This window comes from Hydra vulgaris, chromosome 12, assembly GCF_038396675.1.
Source record: "Hydra vulgaris chromosome 12, alternate assembly HydraT2T_AEP".
In the NCBI taxonomy this organism is placed as follows: domain Eukaryota; kingdom Metazoa; phylum Cnidaria; class Hydrozoa; order Anthoathecata; family Hydridae; genus Hydra; species Hydra vulgaris.
In genome coordinates, this window is record NC_088931.1 from 53242501 (window position 1) to 53266546 (window position 24046).

Genomic DNA, 24046 nt, shown 5'->3' on the forward strand with positions numbered 1-24046 from the left:
CACGTGTTAATATTATCGGATTGAGCTGAAATTTTGTATTTTTAATGTTTTGGTGTAACTGAACAAAATTACAAATAATTTTGAAAAATATGAACTTTCGAAAATAAGGACCACCCTAATGTATATACATACACACACACACACACACACACACACACACACACACACACACACACACACACACACACACACACACACACACACACACACACAGATGTATAAAAATTTGAAGTTGAACAATTTTGTTTTAGAGTCTTGATAGTGAAGATACTGATATACATATCATAAATGTTTGTTTAAAGAAAAAAACAATTGTTCCTGAAAAACAAAAAGAAATATTGGAAGAGTTGCAGTCAATTGTGTTTGAAAAAGTATTATGCAGTTCAACATTTTTTTGTTTTGTTTTTTGAGATGATTTATTTTTCTCTTATTTTTTAATTTTTTTGTGTTTGTAGATATTTTTTTAAATGCACTCTAAAAAAGTTTTTTTTTATGCAGCATATTGGGTAACATCAATCCATAATTATTGTACCACTGGGTTTTCCATTAAATTAACAGATTGAAATTTTAATGGATTAAAGTCTGTTGAAACTAGTCTGTTAAAATTAAGGATTTATTACATTAGTGCAATGAATGTTGATATAAAGGACTTCATGGCTACTGCATCAAATAATAAGATATTGCTATTCATCAATTAATAAGATGTCGCTATTTAGGTTGATACATTCAACAAAAAAATTCCATTAAATCTAAGGAAAAATTAGGAAGGTTAGAATTTTGTTAAAACAAAATAATTTTTATATTTGGGAATATAGGGATTGTTTTATTGTGATATTCTACAATAATACTCTTTGGTGCTTATCATTATAAAGGTGACAATAGTTAACACCTGTCTGATGCAAAGACAACCAATTATACAAACATAGTTAGGAGACCTATATTGCTCAATTTGTAAGCAAGCTTTAAATATGCTTGGCATGGAAATAACTAAACATGGAAATAAAATATTTATAATATTGTAACTCAATATACAAGTTTTCAATTACTACCATATAGTTTTTTAAATTTACTTTTAAAACAGTCTTTTAACATAGTACGCTTGTATAAAACACACACACATATATACATTTAGTATATGTTTACAACTTAGTTGGAATAATTTTGCTGTTACCATTTAAATAGGTTTAAAAAAATCAATGCTAACAAACTAGGCATTGATTTGTAATAATGTTATTTGTACATATGTTCACACTTTAATTCCAGCAAATTGTTGTAAATCTAAAAGATAAAATAACATAAATTATAATAAAGCAAATTCGAAACCTAAATGACATCAGAATGTAAACTTAAAACAAAACCTAATTAACCTTATAAAAAACCTTATAAAAAATAACCTCATAAAAAACCTTTTTTGCTAAATTTTTATTAATAAATTTCTAATAGAAGTTCTATTATTTTGTTAATAACTGATACTATTTTCTTAATTTCTTAAGATAGAACTTTAATACAACAAGGAAGAAAAAAAAAAAATTACAATATTTGATTCTTGAAAGATTAAGTAACTTCTTCGACACCGATCAGAAATAAAAGTGGTATAAAAAGATATAACTTTAGATAAAAATGATTTAACTAAAGATAGAACTTTAGATAAAAATGATTTAACTAAAGATAGAACTTTAGATAAAAATGATTTAACTAAAGATAGAACTTTAGATAAAAATGATTTAACTAAAGATAGAACTGATATATACAAAAGTAGTGTAAAAAGGTCTGTTTAATTAAAAAAAAGGTCTGTTTAATAAAAAAAAAAGGTCCGTTTAATAAAAAAAGGTCTGTTTAATATAAAAAAGGTCTGTTTAATAAAAAAGGTCTGTTTAATAATTAATGTTTTTTAAAATTATTCTCTTAATCTTTACGGCTTAAGGTGAAGTAATCGTAAATCAAAAGAAAAATGAATATGCACGTTAAAACAAATACAATTAACAATAAAAAATTTTTTAATTCTACAGCAGATTTAATCTTACAGTGATACTACACTTCTTAAATTGCAAATAATATAAACAATTCAAATTTAAAGTTGTGTAAATAACCCTTTTATACGCACTGTTAATATTATTTTAATGGAATTCCAAATAATATAAACTAGCCACATATAAACTTAGTGTGTAACTAATTCTTTTATAGACACTGTTAATATTATTTTGGTGAAATTTTATTTATGTGAAAATTTTTAACATTATATTGCTTTATATTAAAATTTAAAATAAGTTGAGTAATCTTAGAAAATAAATAAAATAAAAAGTAATTTAAAATTACTGACTGTTACTTAATCTGCTTCAGCTACAAAGGTTATGAAATTATAGAAACTGGCAATTTATAAACTTACTGCAAAAAACTTTTTATCTATAATACAAATGTGATTTAGGGTTCTGTAAATGAAAATGATCTTTTAAACAACTTATTTCTTAAATTTTTTAATATAGCAGATCAATTTATTTAGAAAATACAATAACAAGAAATTAATAATTTCACTGTAATACCTCGATCCATTATTAAATGATTGTGAGCTGATGTTTATATTTCTATTTGTTTATATTTATATACTTCTATGTTGTTGTTTTTTAACCCCTATTTTATATTTTTCTCTTTTAATACTCTTTGCAAACTCTTTAGGCATCTTATAAATAAATATAAAAGTAATATATTAAATATATTTTTAATAATATTATTTTTACATGGCATTATTACATTGTAATAATAGTATTATTACATAGATTTACTATCTTAGTAGGAATAATTTTGCCGACATTTTTAAAATAGGATTTGAATTAATGTCATAATTAGTTTGTATATTAAAAATTACTAATAAGATTTTAACAATACATATTCCATTAAACCATATTTTTACAGTTTAAAAACAAAAATACTTGAAAACTAATACACTGACTACATTTTGAAAACTTTCCGAAAAAATTACCCATACACATTTTTAATCCATTGAACTGACAGAGTTTCAAAGAATCCTTATATAGTGAATTTTTGCTGTTAGTTTTGTTATTTTAGGTAACGAACTACTACAATAATTCAACAGAGAAATGCAAATTGTTAATTTTTTTAACATGTTTTTTTTAGAGTGTGCTAATAAATAATTTATATATATATATATATATATATATATATATATATATATATATATATATATATATTATATATATATATATATATATATATATATATATAAATTTAATAAATAATTTATATATATATATATATATATATATTTATATATTTATATATATATATATATTTATATATATATATATATATATATATATATATATATATATATATATATATATATATATATATATATATATATATATATGTATGTATGTATTGTATATATATATATATATTTCATTGTGTATGTATGTATATATATATACATACATACACAATGAAAAGGGGAAGTGTAAACAATATTATTAGGTTGTTAAAAAATAGGTATTCAGTATTACTGTTTTTCATTATAGAGACGAAAATTTGTTGATCATTGCATCAGAAGAATAAGTTTCTTAATAACAGATGCTAAGGTATATACATTCATAAGTATCTTAGTAACAGATGTTAAGGCAAACACATTTTATGAATACTAACAGTATGAAATTTATGTCTGACTAAAATCTCATTTTAATTAAATTTAGTTGACTAAAATAGTTTTTTTTAATTTTAGTTATTTTATTATTTAGTCAAGATAAGAAGGTTTTTTGTACTAAAAAAGATGTACATAAAAAAACCCAACTACTTTAACACACAAATTAAAGATAATATTACTGAAGTAATGACAAGTAACAATCAAATAGAGTTGCTAATATTTGATTATCAACAAACATATCCCTCCCTCACTTGAAAAATGGTCTTTTTCTAACAGCTTTAGGAATAATATTTTTGTTTACATGCAACCAGTTCTGAAATCTTCTTTATGTATAATGAAATGGTTGCCAAAAATGAAAAAATGGTGTTGTGAGGTTTTATGTACTTTGAATTTTTCTTCAAAAATGTGGAGCCTATTTAACATAATAATGACATTCAGCTGTATTGTGGGTCAAATTAACTTTATTGTTATACCAGTGAAGTGCCTAAAGTTTTTTTAAGCAAAAGAACTTGAAGCCAACTATGTTTCACTACCTAGTGGATGGTTCTATGACATGTTGAATTTCCAAAGTGCAGGAGAAGGTAGCCCACATTTTGAGGATAGCTTTATAGATCAAGTTATACTGTTTAATGAGATTTAATGAAGTTATGTACTTTAGAAAATTCAGTTCGTTATTTGTCTTATCTGGTATTCTTTTATAAAGCTTATTGGTGTATTTTTATTATTTCTAAACTTATTTTATTTTAAAAAAACAAAATTTACAATGAACATGCGTTTTATACTAAGCTACTATGCACCTGTGGGAGATAGAATAGTACCTGTGGGAGGTAGAATAGTACCTGTGTGCGGTGAAATAGTACCTGTGGGAGATAGAATAGTACCTGTGTGAGGTAAAATAGTACCTGTGGGAGATAAAATAGTACCTGTGGGTGATAAAATAGTACCTCTGGAAGATAGAATAGTACCTGTGGGAGGTAGAATTTAAAAATTTCAAAACTAATAAATTTGTTCTTTTTCTTGAACAATATTTACATCTTTGTTGCACCAAGTTACAACTTTGTTGCACCAAGTCCTTCAATTGAGAAAAATAAATAAATTCAAAAAAATAAAAATAAAAAAGAATAGCTTTATTATATATGGTTCCCAAAAAAATAGCAAACTAAAGCCATCTAAACCTTGATTGGTTTGACAAAAAAGATAAACAGCATAACAGAATAGTTTACAAGTATAAAAGTATTTAATATAAAGTCAAATATTATCATATATATGTACTTAATATACTTTTTTCTACTTATGATATATAAACATAGACAGTTTTAAGCCTTTTTACATATGTCTTTGCTGAATGGTTATGTGAAGACTTTTTGTAAAGTTTTGCATTTTTGAAAGAATATCAAATAAGTTTACATTTTCAAAAAATTCTTGGATAATTTTTGAAAGATTGTATAATATTGAAATTTTTTTATTCTATATAATATTATAATATTTTTATTATATACAATATATGTCAAGTCAGGTTATCCTGCTACTGGTAACATGTAATCCAGTACAACCTGCTTGATCAGATAAAACTCAATTTTTTTTCAGCTAATTGTTATCGCAATAATCTAGATCTTTCTATATATATGAACAGTAATGTACTGGATGAGTCATCTTCCTCTTATCTTCTAGGATTAACGCTTACTTCCAATCTTGGAAACCATATACTCTTTCAGTAACTTTCAACTCTTATAGTGATTGCTTGCAGCCTTTTTGGAAGTGAAGATATTACAATATATATATATATATATATATATATATATATATATATATATATATATATATATATATATATATATATATATATATATATATATATATATACATATATATATATATATATATATATATATATATATATATATATATATATATATATATATATAAATATTCATTATATATAATGATAAAAAGTATTTATAATTAAAGTTTGTGATGAAGTTACTAAGTATTTATAATTAAAGTTTGTGATGAAGTTTACTAAGTTGTTTTTGCTTATTCAAATATTTATTTTCAGGGTTCTTTTCCTTTGACTTATACATTTCGAAGTAGAGATCAGGTTAAATGAATATTTTGAATATTTAGTTTTACACCAACTAAAGCCATTTTTAAATATTTGAATGTTGTTTGCATACTTTTATTACACAGTTTAAAGAATTTTTTTACTTCAACAGTTTAATGAAGACAAGATTTATCGCCATCTGGAACCTGCATTAGCATTTCAACTAGAATTGAATAGAATGTCTGCATTTAATCTTAAACCAATACCTTGCACAAATCATAATCTCCATCTTTATTATGGTTCAGCCAAAAAGGTAAAAACTTATAATTGTTAATCTTTTAAAACCTTTTTTGGGCTATACTTTAGAATTGAAAATTACCTTACCATAAGTTTCTTGGCTCTGTGGTTTATGCTCCATTATTTATATTTCAGAAGGTATAAAATCTAAAATGTTATTTGTATCTATATGCAGAATAATTTTTCTTTATTGTTTTTCAGGCAAGAGATGACCAAGAAGTTACTGATTATCGCTTCTTTATTCGTTCAATAGTTCGACATTCTGATTTTGTAACCAAGGTGATTTATTTATTTGATTCTATTTTACTTTAATTACTGTTTCATTGACCTTTAAATATTTTGATGCATTTTTTTGAAAATGTCAGGAAGCATCATTTGACTATTTGGAAAAAGCCAGTGAGATTCAACTTCTCGAAGCTTTAGATGAGTTAGAACTTGTCTTAAGTAAAGTAGTATGTAACTTTTGTTTTTAAAGTATGTAACATTTGTAGTTCTAAAAAGGTTTCCAATTCTTTAAAGACTTCTTAATGTTTTCTAATCTTTGTGTTTCATATGTAATTGTTTCATTGATTAGAGCTTAGAAGTATATTTTTTTTCCCATGGTGCTGTGTTAAATTTTTTAAACTAGCATCAATGAAATTGAAAAAGTTAAACAAAAAATGTATTCATGTATTTTGTTATATACTTGATTTACTTGAAACATTATTTTAATGCTTTATTTCTTGCAATTATTAATTCTAATTTCTATTTCTAAAAATTGAAGGAACATCGTACTGATGGAAATCATGTGTTTTTAAATTTTGTACCAACTGTTATTATAGAACCTCATAAGGTTAGCTTTTTAATAATTCCTGTTTTTTAAATTTTATTTTCTAGTTTTTTTTTATTATTGTTGTTAATATTTTTTCTATATTGCTTAATTAATTTTATTTTAAAAAAAAATTCAGAACTTTTGATTTTGATTAGTTTAGCATAAACATAAACATACTAGTAAACTTACGGGCGTTTTTTGCAATTATTTACATATATATATTTTATTTATTTGGAGAAGTGATTTGAAGCCAGGGCATTACGGAATCAAGAAATCATATATTAAATTTGACTTTTTTTTTTTTTTTTTTAATGTTTAAAAATAGTAATAATAATTTGTTATATGTATATATTGCTGTTAAATTTTGTAGATCGAAGATAGTATTCGGACTATTGTTTTGCGACATGGTCTTCGTCTTTGGAAATTGCGTGTTTTAAAAGCAGAATGTAAAATGATAGTAAGGTATGACTGATTATTTTGATTTTTATATTTGTATATAACTTTTATTACCTGTTTAGGTAACTAAAATGTCTGACATCATACTGAATAGCTGCTGCCAGTACATACACCGGCTGACTAAGGGGTCAAGTACAAGGAGTGCCGCTACATCGACTGAGGGTTTGAATTGGGGCAGCAATCTTATTTTTCATTATACTTCAGTTTTCTTCTTTTGCTGAAAAAGTTATATCGAATAAAGTAAGCAAAAAAAGTGCTATATCTAAATTTTCACTTTTAAATGTGTGTGTGATTGTGTGTGTGTATATATATATATATATATATATATATATATATATATATATATATATATATATATATATATATATATATATATATATATATGTATATGTATATATATATGCATATATATATATATATATCTACTATAGCGTATTTATGTAACAAATTGTTACCATATTTTTGTTACATTCATTTATACAGTGTTTTCAGAAAAAGAAGAAAAAAATAATAATAATGAAAGAAAAGATCGCTGCCTTGTGCCAAACCCTCAGTTGTTGTAGCATCACTCCCTTGCGGCAGCAGGCTATAAGATAGTCAATGTATGAACTGAAGACTCCGGCAGCAGGCTATTTCAGTATGATGTCAGAGTGCTTATCTAAACAAGCATTCATGGTTTCATTCATATAAATCTGTGCATTCATATAAATATGCGTGTATGTTTAAAATATATATACATATTGTTAAAGCTGTCCACTGCGCTCATTTTTTTCCAAAACATAGCAGATTAAAGTTTTTTTCATTCAACTATTCATTGATTGATTGATATTTATTAGAACATCAAATACATGTTCTAAAGGACATGAAGGCCTATACAATGATGAACACTAACACCGTGCCCATAAATAAATTAAAAAGATAAATAAAATAAAGTGTCACTACAAAACCAATTACAAAATTATAAAGAAACAAATAGTTATTTTACAATAAGTATTTGTTAAAATCAAAATATTTAATTTTGTTTTTAAACATTAAAACATTGTTTGCATTCACAGCTTTTAAAGTTCCATATTGTTCCACATGTCAGCAACTCGGTAAGAAAAACTATATTTTTTTAAATCCAAACGACAAAATTCTTTGCGTATTTTATAAATATGACCCCAGTTGTGGCTATTGTTGTCAATTGTAAAGAACATAGGTTGTTCTGTAAAAACAAGTTTAAATCTAGAGCATACTTAGTTTCAAAACATTTCAAAACTAAGTATTCTCTAGAGTTAGCTTGATGGATGACATAGATTTTTTATAATTAAGGTTACAGTCAATTGTTACTCCTAGATCTTTTGGGTTTGAAGACCAAGACAAAGTACACTCACCAAATTTATAGTTAACCTTTATACTTTTGCATAATGAGAGAGGTGCTATTCTAAATATAAAACACTTACTACTAGCAATTGTTAGTTGCCAGGTTTCTGCCCATAGTACCAGTCTATTTAGAGCAACAACTAAATCTTGGCTTAGATCCATGTCACGGTATGAATTTATACAATTTAGAAGATTACCTCTTATGTTATATGATGCAAGTTTAACCAATAGTTTGGGATACGAGACAGAGTCAAACGCTTTTTAAAAATCAATATATACAACACCGTTACTTGGTGGTTATCTAGTGCAGTGTTCCAATCATTAGCAGATTCTAAGAGGTTTGTACAGGTGGAACATTAGTTGAGGAAACCATGTTCATTATGAAATATAAAGCTATGATGACTTAGATACTCTATAACATACACATTGATCATTCTTTCCATGACGCGACAACCAGTGCATGTCAGTGAGATAGGTGTATAATTATTTTGATTCGCAGTAGCTCCTTTTTTTAAAATTGGAGATATAATAGCTTGGTGCCATTGTTTAGGTAAAACTAAACTTAAAACTAGCATCAAATATAAATGAAAGTAGAATACACAATAAATGAGCTAGCTTTTTTAGAAGTATGTTAGGTATGCCATCAGGACAGTACGATGTGCTGGCTTTAATTTCAGTTAAAGATTTATACACTGCTTCTGGTGGAAAAATTACCGTTTCAATACCTATTGAATCATTAAAATAACTATTAATAAATGGAGAGTAATTGTTATCGTTCATAAAGACATTGCCAAAGTGATTGTTAAATATGTCAGCAATTTCTCGTTACTACAAGTTATCTTGTTATTATTGTTTTTGTCTTTTGAGGAAAAATACTTTTAGATACATTTAGTTTGTTATTAACATAATTAAAAATTTGCCGATATTGTTTTCTTTAACTAGATTTAGCTTGACTCTTATTTGGTAAGTATGTAATGTTTCTTTACATTTATTAGCGTATTTGTTATATTTTTTGTGTGTAATGCTATTAGTATTTGACGATCTTTTCCATAAGAATGCTTTCTGATTTAACATTTTCTATCATGGTTCTCAACTATCATGGTTCTCAAATAATGTTTACATAATTTTACTAATTGTTTTAGGGTTCCAAGGGTTTATTTGACAGATAATTGATAAACCCAAAAAAAGTTTCAAAAGAATTAAAATTATGTAAAAGTTTCAACAACAAAAATTCATTTTATAATAAAAATGTCTTTAAAAAATAATCATTAAAAAAAAAAAAAAAACATTTTTTATTTAAAAATGATTTTTATGCTATAAAGTTTTAATAATATCAATTCTTTAGTGAAAAACATAAATTTGCTTGTTCTGAAAAAAAAATTGTATTTACACTATTACATTTGCAGTATTATTCTCCAGATTCTTATTTAAATACACTTTAGTATTACATTTAGGTTTTAGGTTTCACCATACAAATTTGATTTTTCTGAGGTGCATTATTAATCTACTGAATTTAGAAAAATTTAAAAAAAAAATTTAAAAAAAAAGTTTAAAATATATCAAAATTTTTTTTGCAATTATTTTTAAGATTTACATCTTTTTTCTTAGATTAACACCCGACGGGCCTCGTATTCCATTGCGCTTGTTTCTCTCAAATGAATCAGGGTATTCACTTGAGTTTCACACTTATAAAGAAGTGCTTGATCCAGATACAGGAATTCTAGTTTTTAAATCGTGGGGTGAGAGACTAGGGGAGTATCATGGATTGCCAATCAACACACCTTATGTTACAAAAGATTATTTACAAGTATATTGAATTTTAAAGTGTATTTGAAGTTTTATTTTTAGTTTAGCCGTATTTTTTTCATTTTCCAATATTTATAATTTTCTAGTACAAACGGTTTGCTGCCCAATCGCAAAACACCACTTATGTTTATGATTTTCCTGAACTATTTAGACAGGTATGTTTTTTAGACACATTTTGCATTATCTTCTTGCATTATAAGAATTGATAAAAAGTAAAATCAAAATTTGTGTTTATTTTTTTATTTTAATTTAAGCTAAAAAAGTTTAATATTTTTTTCTTGTTATATTAAAGGCTCTTTTAAGACAGTGGAAATATTGGACTGATAAATGTGGCATTGCATTTGATACCAAAAAAGAAGTGGTAACTTTATTAAATTTATTTAAGTTGTAAGTTTTTATTTGTAATATTGACATTACTTTAAATTACTACCTAGAGTTATATATATAAGGGGCAAATTAATTTACCAAGTTGCAAAAATTTTTACAAAAGGTAATATTTGTCTGACCAGGTTATTTTGCGTCAATATGGTTGTAAAGCATGATAAGACCTTTTTTTTATAAAAGCTTTTGCCTAGGAGTATAAAAATTAGTGATTGCGATTCAAGATCAAAATGTCAAGATCGCTTAATTTAGCCTTTGATATATGTGTGTATTATATATATATATATAAAATATGTATATATTGTATATTATATATATATATATATATATATATATATATATATATATATATATATATATATATATATATATATATATATATATATACATATACATATATATATATTTGTACATACATATGTATGTGTGTGTGTGTGTGTGTGTGTGTGTGTGTGTGTGTGTGTATATATATATATATATATATATATATATAAACATTGTTATTGTGCAGACCTAAATCCGTGATTGCAGATATATATGACACTCGGCTTACAATCAAAAGGTTTGAGGTTCGCCTTTGGCGCATAATTTTGACCATTCATTTTGTTCACCATTCAATCTGTTTCTTCCCATAACAGCCTTATTTAATAAAGTTCATATTTTGGAGTTTAGTGTTAAGTGAGAATTGCAAGTTTAAAAAATAAATGAAGCAGCCTTCCTAACTCAAGTTACCTATTATTACCTCCTCAACTCTAGATTCCTCTCTGGAGTTTTAGGGAGGTAATTTAATTTAAAAAATATATTATATCATACTTTAAAAAAAAAACACAAATTTGTATTTGTAGTTTTAAAGGCAAATTACTTTTACAACTTATATTTTTCAGATAGAGGTCTCTGAATTGTGGCTTGATAATAATCAACAACTGGTATCAATTAAACGTCTTCCTGGTGAAAACAATGTAAGTTTTTTTTTCATAATTTCAGATAAAATGTTGAGAAAATTGTATAACAACAATTTTAATACTCATTTTTCAACTTACAACATATTTGGGAAATAAAAGCAGTTATAATTTTTTTAATTTGTGAAATCATAGAAATAAGTTTTAATTTTAAAAGATTTTTTCATATGTAATGTTTTTTATCTAATGTAATACACAATATTTTATATAAAGAATGATAAAGTTATTCATATTTTTAAATTTCTTGCAAAAACTTAAGTTTTAAAGAAATACTCTAGAAATTTTTTTTTTCATTTAGTGTGGTATTGTTGCATGGCTAGTAAAACTTAATACTCCAGAGTACCCTGAGGGAAGGGAGGTTAGTTATGCTTGTTTCAAAGAACTATATTATTATTAAACAAATACATTTTAGATATAAAATATCTAACAAATACATTTTAGATAATAAAATGTCAATAAATGTTTGTACAATTTTATTAAAAGATATTATATTCCATATTCAAAAATATATAATGAAATATTAAGCTTTTTTTAGATATATTTATTTTTAGATATATTTAGTGTTTAGATATATTTTTTTTTAGATATATTTATGTGCAAATGACATTACACACATGATTGGTTCTTTCTCTCCTACAGAAGATAATCTATATGATGTATACAATTGTTTTTAGTATTATTTTTAATACAATTTTTTTAGTGTGTTTTACAAAGGTCGCAAACTCATATATATCATTTTAGTTGATATATATATGTATATATCATATTATATCAAATGGTATATACTATATATGATATATACTATGTATATACAGATGTGTATAGATATATACTATATATATATATGTGTATAGATATATAATATATATGATATATACTATGTATATATAGATGTATATAGATATATACTATATATATAGATGTGTATAGATATATACTATATATGATTTATACTATATATATAGATGTGTATAGATATACATATATAATATGGTACAAATAATATGGTATGTGCATGTGTATATATATATATATATATATATATATATCATATTATTTGCTTTTGGATAATTTATGATTAAATATTTAAAGCAAAAAAAAAAAATAACTTTATCAAGTATTTTCCAGAAGTATGGTAAACATTATATTGTTTATCAGTGCGTCTGTGAATGGAACATGAGCCTTGTATAAATGAGTCCAACCTAAAACACCTTTTCTCCATTTTAAACCAAATCAATTTAAAAAAATTCTGAAAAACATTTTATTCTAACTTTGAACATTATTATCCTTACTATTAAAATATTCTTTTAATTTTCTTTTCATTATTACTACAATTATCATCAGTACTTTTTTTTTAACATTATGATTTGCAAATTATGATTTCTTCGTGTTTGTTTTTATATATGTTCTATGTGCTTCAATCTATGTGTTTACGGTCCATGCGTTTCAATCTGTCTTTGCTTATTATTACTTATATTACATTTAAAAATTAGTGTCACTACTTTAATCAGATTTCTGTATAAGTGACGCAATCCTAATAAATCATTAACTTATTATTATAAATAATTTTGTGCTTATAACTACCATTATAATATTTATTATTATTATTATTTTTTAGTTGAAATTATTGTAAACGTATTAATTATATATTATTATATATTATTGTTATTATTACTATTATTATTGTTATTGTTATTATTTTTATTATTATTAACATTATTGTAAAAATAATATAAGGAAAATAAATAGGTTGTTGTTGTTATTGTTGTAATGTTTTAATCAGGTGTAAGTATTTGAGTTGTATTTAAGAGTGTTTTTTGAATACTTTAAACAAATTAAATATTACTTAACTTTAGACATAATTTTATTTACATAATATTGGTTTAAAAAACAGTTCTTACTTAAATTTAAGCAATTTTATTTTAGAATTTTTAAAGTATAAAGTTTGGTATTATTACATTTTGAAGACATGGGTTAAAAACTCCTGTGCCCAATTAAAACAATATCCAGAACTTTTTAATCCATATGTTAGATAAAAGCTATATTTACGTATATAAATTTTAGTTGCCCCTTTGACTTTTGGAGGAGAATTTAATTGAAAAAAAAAAAGATATATAATTTTATCAAATTTTAGGCTGTTTTAAAATTGGCAATTCAAAATAAAGTTCCTTTCATATACATTTCTGCTAATAGTGGAGCGCGAATCGGCTTGGCTGAAGATATGAAACATATTTTTAAAGTAGCTTGGAATGATGAAACACATCCAGATAAAGTAGGTTATTTTATATCAATGTAAACTTTGTGCAGCTGTAATTGTAACAACTAGTTACTAGTTTATTTTTTTAATAAAAATTTGTTTAAAAAGTCTAAATGTAATTTTATTTTTATTTAAAGGGATTCAAATATCTTTATTTAACTCCATCAGAGTTTAAAGCTGTAAGTCTAGTTAATAATTAATAATTAGTTTGGTTCTAATAGTTTATTGGTCATAAATAAATTATTTGTTTTTAATCTTTGTTTAATCACAATAAAATTATTGAAGTTGACTAATATTTATCAATATTATAAATCATAACAGAATGTTGATTTTTCATATCATATGTGGATTTGTTTTGAATCAAAATAATAGTTTACTGATCAATTATATAACGTCAATATTTCTTTTATATATTTTAATGAGTTTTTAATAGTGTTCAAGTTGTGTACAAGAAAAGGCATGTGCCATGGATCGGTATTCCTAATCATGCATTAGTTTTTTTTTTGTAGGCAACTTGACCACAGCTTTTTAGATTTTCGAAAATGTTTCCAAAATGCGCTGAAATAAAGTATAACGTAATAAAATGAGAAATTCCTTTTAATGATTGTATACTTTAAAAAACATTTTATTTAAGTTATCGATTATATAGTTATTATATAGTTTGAAAGTGTATTTTTTAATTTTATAAACAACGACAACTTTAAACAAATATTGTGTCTTCAATTAATTTTTTTAAAGAATACATCAAGTTATTATAGTTGAAAACATAACACATTTTTTTAAAAGAACATAAATAAGAACAATATATATTTTTTGTAAATTTTTTAAGAAATTGGGCGCCTAATGTCAGGTTTTTTTTTTTTTTTTTGGGAGGGGGGAACCTCTGACCATTTAACCATGACACTGTATATATATATATATATATATATATATATATATATATATATATATATATATATATATATATATATATATATATATATATATATATAAATTGTTTAATAGTCCAATTCCCAAGTAGAACTGAAATTGTTGTTGCTGCTGCTAACTATATATTATTTTTATGATTTCAATTCATCCATTAAAGTTAGGTTTAAATATTTTGGTGCAATTAAAATCTGCCATCTATAATCCTATTTAAGTCAATTGATATCTGCAAACTCCACTGCAACTATGATAATATTGTTTCCTATTCTTAACCCTTACCGCCTTTGTTTTTTAAAATGCATGGGTTTTTTTTAAGAAAAAAAGTTACGTCACTGCTTATTCCAATAAATTTTGGAAAAAAAAAAGCAATAAATAATTTTTTATGATTATCTTTAAATGAAAATAATAGATATAATACATAAAACTTAAAAAAAAACTTTCTAAATAAAAGTTCATATAAAAATATTCACACCCAAAACACACACCGGCCTCAGGACTTGCATTATATATTATCTATTATAACATTTAAGTGTGTAAACTAAAATATTTAAACTTTTGTTACATTAAAATATTTTTACTTTAGGCTTATTATTTGTACTCACGTACATATGAATGTTTACATTTGTACTCCAGTACATATCACTTAAATATAGAATACTATTTATTATAATTTACACACTTATATATAATACTTTTTGATAATTTAAATAAAGTTTGTTTGCTAAAAATTTCACATCTGTTGTTTATTTAGATTTATTGTTTTTTTACATTTGTTGTTTTTTTGTTGTTTTTTTTGTGTTTTCTTTCCATCTTATATATTAATAAGAACAAATTAATAGTAATAAACCAATAAGAAAAATAAAACTACTCATACAAGAATCTTTAAAAATAACTAAAAAGTTACATCCGCAAAATTTTTTATTTGTTCACTTTCTATTTAAACCAAGTTTGTTTACTTTTAAACAAAACGTTATCAGTGCAAGATTCAAAATGTTATGTGCACTGCAATAGTTTGATTATTTGCAGTTTTGATATTTTTAAGGAACAGATGGATACACGCTTGTTATTAAAACACTTGTGAACAATGGACTCAAAAATTTTATTTAGATATAATAAAATAAACTATTTTTTAAAATTACATAAAAGTTTAAAATCATTAAAAATTTTCGGCTGTCTATATTTTTTTCAATCAAATTTTACTTCTCACCAAAAAAATACTGAAACCAAATTTTCAATATCTGTTCAAATTGAAATTTCAACCAAAACAGAATTTCGTATGATCACTAGTTGTGTAGGATCTTTTCTGATCCATTATGGAAGACACTTCAAGTAGGAATCATTCTTTGAATTAATTATCATTTTTTTTTTATGTTTTACTTTTTTCTTTATTGAAGCTGGATTCAAGCAACACTGTTAGAGCTGTGCCTGTGAAGTTAAATGAAGAATGCCAGTATCAAATAACAGATATAATAGGTCAAATCAATTTCCAATTATTTTTTTTTAATTTAAAAATATTATATAAACAAATTTTAATTATAATTTCTTTTTTTCTTTTTAGGTAAAGAAACAGGTATTGGTGTTGAAAACCTTAAAGGATCTGCTTTGATAGCTGGAAGGACTTCTGAAGCATATGAAAAAATAGTTACTCTGAATCTGGTTAGATTTTTCTTAATTATTAATTATTGGTATTTTACTTTCCCCTCCCCTACTCATGTTTCTACCTCCTACTCCTTTTTTTTTAATTTATGATTAATTTATGAAAATTTTATGCTGATTAAGAATTGCTTAAAAACATAGGCTAGAATATCAACAAAAAGCACTCCAATTTGAATTTCAAATAAGTACCACTAAAAAGTTTAACATTTAAAATTTTATGACTTTACATTAAAAGTTTTATAACGTCATATAATTTAAAGTTTTATAACACCATATAATTTAGCATTTACTAATTAGTATTGCATTGTGTAAAAAAAATGCTGGTTTTGAAGATAAAAATTATACTAGATATATGTTAACACAAAACATTTGATAATGATAAAATTTTTTTAATGAGATGCTTTTTTTTTCAAATTCAAAATAATTTTTAGGCTTTTATAACTTTTTTCGTCAACTTTTTAACAATGTTTAGGAAAGTTATAACTTTGAATATTCAAAAGCATAACTTCATTTTAACAATTAATTAATAACAAAAATATTAAATATGTATCAAATATATTTATTAGTATTTCTTTACAATATCTGTTAAAAAAATTTCTTTTTATTTAAAAGACACTTATACATTTACACAAAACCTTTGTGTGATGAAGTAGAAAAAAGAAAAAAAGAGAGAGCGTCTTAAATATAATAGAATAAATAATACTTATATGAATGGCATTTTTTTCTTTTTTAATTGAAGTTATGTTTCATGAGCAATATAATCAGATGCCTTTTAAAAAAAAAGTAGTATAAATGAGCCTTTGTGATTTCTTTAGTTCTAAAATTTTCAAGCCTGCAAATTGTCTTCAAACATCGCAATTTTCAATCTGAGATAACTTAATTCAAACTGCTGTTTAAGAAAATGCTTATTGTGTTTATTTTAGCTAACATGTTACAGGAGTGTACACTCAGACTTTTGGTCAGTTGCCAGAAGGGCAACTGAAAGTAATCAGTTCATTAAATTTTAGTCGCCTGCTAACTTTTTGAGTTGCTCATTGCTATTTTTATAAAAATTTTCACATTTAATGGAGTTCTCTCATATTCTAGTCATTTTTCCTTATAGGGCTAAGTGTAGATTAGAAATAATTTGAGTAAATAAAAGTAATATTGTAAACTATTGATAATATTAAATTTTCTACTTTCAAATAAAGCATATGCCGATATATACACCATTAGTTTTTTCACTTGAATTGAGCTTGAATTGAAAAGTAGGCACTTTTTTTTAATATTGACTATTATAAAAAACAATTTACAAATACTTTAAAGCGCTTTGATTTTAATGTGTTTTAATTATTAAGATCTTCATTTTTACAGGAGCCTGAAACTATTGATATTGTGAAAGTATTTTTAAGTACCTTCTTGTTATTAAATTAAATTTTAAATTGTGTAAAAAATTATTTAAACTAATTTAACAAAAGTTATTGATAGAAACTAAATTTGGAATTTGAAAAAGATTTTCTTATAATTTATTTCTTAAAACAATCTTATACTTAACACAATCTTTTGTTTGTTTATCACAATTTATTAATTTCTTTTAATTTTTACACATTTAATGTAATATTTTTAATAAAGATTAAAAACAATTTATAGAAAGATTTAAATAGTTACCAATAAGATATTTGTAAACAAACTTTATGTTTATGAATTTATTATGTCAAAAGAACTTTACACGATTTTGAATTAATGAGAAACAAACAATTTTAAATACATTTGTGAAAAGAATTCTCTTAAACAAAAGCACTTCTCCCTTTTTATTAAAAAAGTTTTCAATTTGCTTTTGCATATTATAATCTATGATAATCTATGGTGGAGAGACTTATGTTTTAAATAATTAGTTAGTTAGCAGATAATAAGAAAAAAAATTAATAAAAATTGCAAAACTATTTTACATTCCTTTTAAGTTAAGTTTTACATAAAATGTATTTTATGTAAAATTTAGCTCTCATTTTATTTATTTCATACATAAAATGCAAGCTGTGTAACACTTTTTAACTAGGCCTGTCAAAGTATTTTTTTGTGATAAATTTAGTTCTATTTATTTCTTTATCTTTAAATCTTTAAAATGAATTTGTAAAAAAATAGAAATAAAATATTGTTTCTGTTTAAACAATAAAATGTTTTAGTTTTTAGTTAGGAAGTATTTATAAATACTTTTAAACGCTTATACAATTTACTTATGTTCTAATTAGAAAATGCACAAAACAAACTTTGGCACTGTGACTTTCAAAATATAGTTTTATTATTATTTTAGATAGATAGATTTAGATAGATAGTTAACTAAAAATACTCCTTTAATGCCCTTTCAGGCAACTTTATTGCATTAAAGGAATATTTTTAGACGTCCTTCACAAAATTTGGTCGCCTGGTATGATCAGGCAACCACGAGTGTACATCTCTGTGTTAGAATGTTGACATTTTTCCTATTAGGTAACATGTCGTACAGTTGGCATTGGATCTTATTTAGTACGCCTTGGTCAGCGTGTTATTCAAGTGGAAAACGCCTCAATAATTCTAACTGGTTATCAAGCTCTAAATAAAGTATATATTTTTTTAAGTCTTTATTTATAATAAGTTAAACTTATTATAATACGAAGTTTTGCAATCTTCTTAATTTATGTCATTTTTATAATTTTTCCTTTAATTTTTTTACAGCTGCTTGGTAGAAATGTTTATACATCAAATAATCAGCTTGGCGGAACACAAATTATGTACAAGAATGGTACAGTTTTATTAATAATAAACAAATGTGTAAATTATTTCAATTGTAGATTATCAGAGATTATCCAGATGTAACAGGGTTGAGGTGTTAGGTCACTATCAGATGGGTTTGTCACAAAATCAGTTTGATTTGTAACTTTAGTATCAGTTTAAAGAGAGGTAGATAAATCAGCACCCTTTAGTTAATAAAGAACTACCTTGATGTGGGTAAACTGTGTTAATGATTAAGAGCACCAGTTAAGCACATGTAGGATATGACCAAAACAATTTGCTATCATGGTTGTGCAAGTATTTATAGATGAGCAAATAGCTGAGTTGTTAACAAGGCCAAAAGTAGCAAGGCTAAAGCTAAGGCCACATGTTACAAGGTTAAGACCAAGGACAAGGTTAAGGCCATATGTTACAAGGCCAAGAATAAGAGTTTCAAGGTCAAAGCCTACGCAAACATTTTCGAGACAAAAGACTTAAATTTGTGCTTGATGTTAATAAAGTAATTACTATAATAAAGAATGATTAAATACATAATTAATTATGTAAAATAAAGAATGAAAAATTTTAATTTTTTAATTTTATGTATTTTTTTATGATGGCCAAGACCAAAACAATCAAGGTCAAGGCCAAAAGTTTCAAGGCTAAGGCCTTAATTTTTGGCTTTAAGGCAGAGCCAAGGCCAAGGACTAACAACTCTGGCAAAGAGTTATAACCTGTGAATTTATATGTTGTTACAAAAATACATAGATTTTTAAAAAATAATTCTGCTGCTTCAAGTATTCATCGGCCATGGTGTCTCTCCAAAACTATAATTAGTGACTCTTCTTTAGATGAGTGGGCAAAACGATGGGCCTATTTTATAAATTGGTAAGCTTTCCAAGTGCTAAAAGCTTCTGCTGGTGAACTTTTTATCAGGTTAAAATTCCATTGTTTTTGATGGAATGTTAGCATGTGTGAGATTTAAATACCCTTTGTGTTGAAAGCACATTATGCTGTTACATTTTTCTTTCTTTTTGCGCTGGTCAGCCATCAGCTTTTTTGCCTTTAGTATCTCCTTTAGTATCTTCTGGTTTACATTTTAGTATCATTTGGCTTAATACACATTCATGTTCGATAACTTACTAGAAGTAAACAAACTTACCTCAAAATGCCTGGGCACTATACTGGGTTAATTAGGGTACTTGTTATGTTTACTTAGTAATTAATAACTTTTTAAGAATTTTAATTGAATGTTAATTTGGGTATAAGGATGTTAATTTGGGTATAATTTTTGTTAATTCAAAAGTGTCTTTTTTTTTAGATCACTTCTTGTACATATGTAAAGAAAAACTTATGATGCTGATAATATTAAATTACTAAATTGTACTATATGATAAAATAACACTGGATTTAAAAGTTTTTTTGAATAAAAATATTTTTAGGGGTGCCTCAAGACCCTTGAACATTTAATGGGTCCCTAATATTAATTAAAAAATGTTTTTCAAAAGTATATCTTGTTGGGTCTCAAATGAAGTGAAATTATATAAAAATTTAAAAATAATTTTGTATACACGTTATTACTTTGGATTTTGTTGCCTAGAAAATGAACTTTTTTAAATAAAAATAAAAAATATGCACTTTTTCAAAATTTTTAAATTATAATTGTTTTCTCAATGTTTTTTTTTTATAAAATGAGGATTATTTTTAAATTTTTATTTAATTTTGCTTCATTTCGCTTCACCCAACAAGACATACTTTAAAAAAAAATTTTTATAATAATATTAGGGACCCATTGAATCAAGGATCTTTAGGAACCCCTTAAAAGTAGCTTTTATTCAAAAAAAATTTTAAATCCAGTGTTATTTTATTGTATAGAACACATTAAGGTGCGAGCTACAGATATTTTTCAAAAATGATGTTTTTTGAACCACCGTTATAAATAAGTTGACTAAGAGTTTTAGGTTGACTAATAAGATTGTTGACTAAATAGTTAAAATTTTGAACCAATAAGACCCATTGAAGTTACCTTACACCATACCGTTTCAGTTCACTACATTAATTGATTTAAACCACTTTTGTTTGGCTCTCAATTAGTCTTGTTTACAGGTTGGGATATTTAACAAAATATATTAAGTTGACTTCGTAAAACTCCATTTGTTAAAATTATCTTGGCTATTACTTTTTCGACTCCTTTGCTCAGTTTGAATGGTGGGGCTGCCTGCTTAGATATAAAAAGTAGTTATAATAACTGCTTTTTTTATTCCAATTTAGAAGCATCTTCTGGAATTAACAAATCAGGATTGTAAACAGTTTCAAAATTTCAAAATTTAAAAGAAAAAATAATCCTCATATTTTATATTCATGTATCAATTTCGTATACAAATAAAAATATTGTTACAAAAACTCATTTATTAAAATGATAAATTCAGGTGTCAGTCATTTGGTTGTTAATGATGATTTCAGTGGTATATATGAGATAATTAAATGGCTGTCATTTGTTCCTAAGGTATGAAGTTATGTTTGTAACTGTTATTAATTATACTTAAAATGTTAGCTATAGCTTTTAATGTATAGCTTTTAGTTATGCTGTTACTGTCAACAATAATAAAATAGTGTTAATGAAATGTGTCATTAAAGTCTAAAAAATAAATTTTGTAAGAGTTTTTTCATAGCTAAAAGGTTCATCACTGCCTATAATTTCTACTACAGACCCAGTAGATCGCACTATTACATTTACACCAACAAAATCTCCATACAATCCAAGATACTTAATTGCGGGCAGGCAACATCAAGCAGGTAAATATTAAAGAAGTATTTATTATTTGGAAAAGCATAAGGTAACTTTTTTTAAGTTTTGTAATTTTTTTATAGGTGATAAAATAGCTTGGGAAAGTGGTTTGTTTGATCAAGGTTCTTTCATTGAAGTGTTAGGAGGATGGGCTCAGAGTGTAATATGTGGCAGAGGAAGGTACATGATAAATTTATCTAAACTTTTATGTACGATATGTTAAAGCCATCAAAAATGAATAAAGGATAAAAAGCATCAATAATTCTCATGAATATTATGAATACAGTTTGTATCATTTAGACTTGGTGGAATACCGCTTGGTATAATAATGCCTGAAATACTTCCTATTGAGACTACCATTCCTCCTGATCCTGCAGATCCTACTTCAGAAACCAAAGTTAGTAAATTTAACTTTTACATTTAAATAATTTTTACGAAATATATAATTTTTTTTTCTGAATAATTTTCTGAAATATTATTTTTAATTTAAAAAAATTTAGACTGTAGTACAGCCAGGACAAGTATGGTATCCTGATTCATCATTTAAAACAGCGCAAGCTATTAACGATTTTAATCAAGAAGAGCTACCACTTTTAATAATAGCTAATTGGAGAGGCTTCTCTGGTGGAATGAAAGGTAATAAGAACATTTACTGAGGAAAAAAAAAAATTTCTGAAACTTGTAAACATTTATTTAATTTAAGAAACATATATATATACATATACATATACATATATATATATATATATACATATATATATATATATATATATATATATATATATATATATATATATATATATATATATATATATATATATATATATATATATATATATATATATATATATATATATATATATATATGTATGTATATATATATATATATAGGGGAGAACTTGATCCGTAAGCACCTTTGATCCTATAGTGTTATCTCAATACTTACATAACTTATTAAAGATGGCTGATAACCAGTGTGTTATAAATATTGTATCTTCAAAATTAGTCGTGTTTTGTTTAGAGAATAGATCACTATTAAATTTATTTCTAAAGAGATTGATTTTGACAACAGAAAGTAATTTTTTTATTTTTACAAGGAACCTTACATCTTTAATATTTTTTTGAGTTGAATAATTTTGCTTATGTCATTTTGTAACTAAACTATTCACCTCTTGTATGGTTGCTTTTGGTATGCTATAGAAGCATCTGATATGACAAAAAAAGAATTTTTGTAAAAATGGAGCGGGTCAGCACCCTTGATCCTAATGCGTTTATGCACCTTTGATCCTATGATCAAAGGTGCATATACACACACACACAAAATGTTTAACCAATAAAGTAACATGTACAATATGTCATATTGTTTTTAAATATATTTTTTTCTTTCAAAATATAGCCTTAAAATGAAGATTTTGTACTATTTTGTGTTGTTTTTTTTTTTGTCCTCTTTTATATAGTATATAATATATAAACTTTTATATAATATAATTGTGTATATATATATATATATATATATATATATATATATATATATATATATATATATATATATATATATATATATATATATATATATATATATATATATATATATGTATGTATATATATATATATATATATATATATATATATATATATATATATATATATATATATATATATATATAATATATATATATATGTATATCTGTGTGTGTTTGTTAATAAGGAAGATTCTAATAAGTAAACATCTTTATAAATGCAACTGCTTTTAATTGTTATACAGTCAGAGAATTTTTTACCAATCTAAAATATGTTCGTCTGCGATACAAGTTTCAGCCACAAAACATATATAATGTTGATGAGATAGGTCTCACAGCTGTTCAAAAACCATTGTCGATATGAGCTTCTGCCTCTGTAAAGTTTGGATTTGGGCATTCAAAA

At 24.4% G+C, this 24046-nt stretch overlaps 1 protein-coding gene across 3 annotated transcripts in view; it reads left to right on the plus strand.

Annotated features, from left to right (window-relative positions):
- LOC100197634 (acetyl-CoA carboxylase) overlaps positions 1-24046 on the plus strand; it is a 104024-nt gene that overhangs the window by 72063 nt on the left and 7915 nt on the right. For all 3 annotated transcript variants that reach the window (XM_065813689.1, XM_065813691.1, XM_065813690.1), the window contains exons 35-59: positions 252-371; positions 3534-3593; positions 5712-5753; positions 5869-6009; positions 6195-6272; positions 6359-6445; positions 6757-6825; positions 7175-7266; positions 10231-10429; positions 10515-10583; positions 10721-10789; positions 11694-11768; positions 12067-12126; positions 12353-12424; positions 13903-14040; positions 14163-14204; positions 16347-16425; positions 16511-16608; positions 19075-19185; positions 19300-19366; positions 21765-21841; positions 22008-22131; positions 22207-22303; positions 22424-22520; positions 22624-22759. In XM_065813689.1, coding sequence (XP_065669761.1) covers positions 252-371; positions 3534-3593; positions 5712-5753; positions 5869-6009; positions 6195-6272; positions 6359-6445; positions 6757-6825; positions 7175-7266; positions 10231-10429; positions 10515-10583; positions 10721-10789; positions 11694-11768; positions 12067-12126; positions 12353-12424; positions 13903-14040; positions 14163-14204; positions 16347-16425; positions 16511-16608; positions 19075-19185; positions 19300-19366; positions 21765-21841; positions 22008-22131; positions 22207-22303; positions 22424-22520; positions 22624-22759 — 2299 coding nt within the window. The remainder of the gene's footprint in view (positions 1-251; positions 372-3533; positions 3594-5711; positions 5754-5868; positions 6010-6194; positions 6273-6358; positions 6446-6756; positions 6826-7174; positions 7267-10230; positions 10430-10514; positions 10584-10720; positions 10790-11693; positions 11769-12066; positions 12127-12352; positions 12425-13902; positions 14041-14162; positions 14205-16346; positions 16426-16510; positions 16609-19074; positions 19186-19299; positions 19367-21764; positions 21842-22007; positions 22132-22206; positions 22304-22423; positions 22521-22623; positions 22760-24046) is intronic.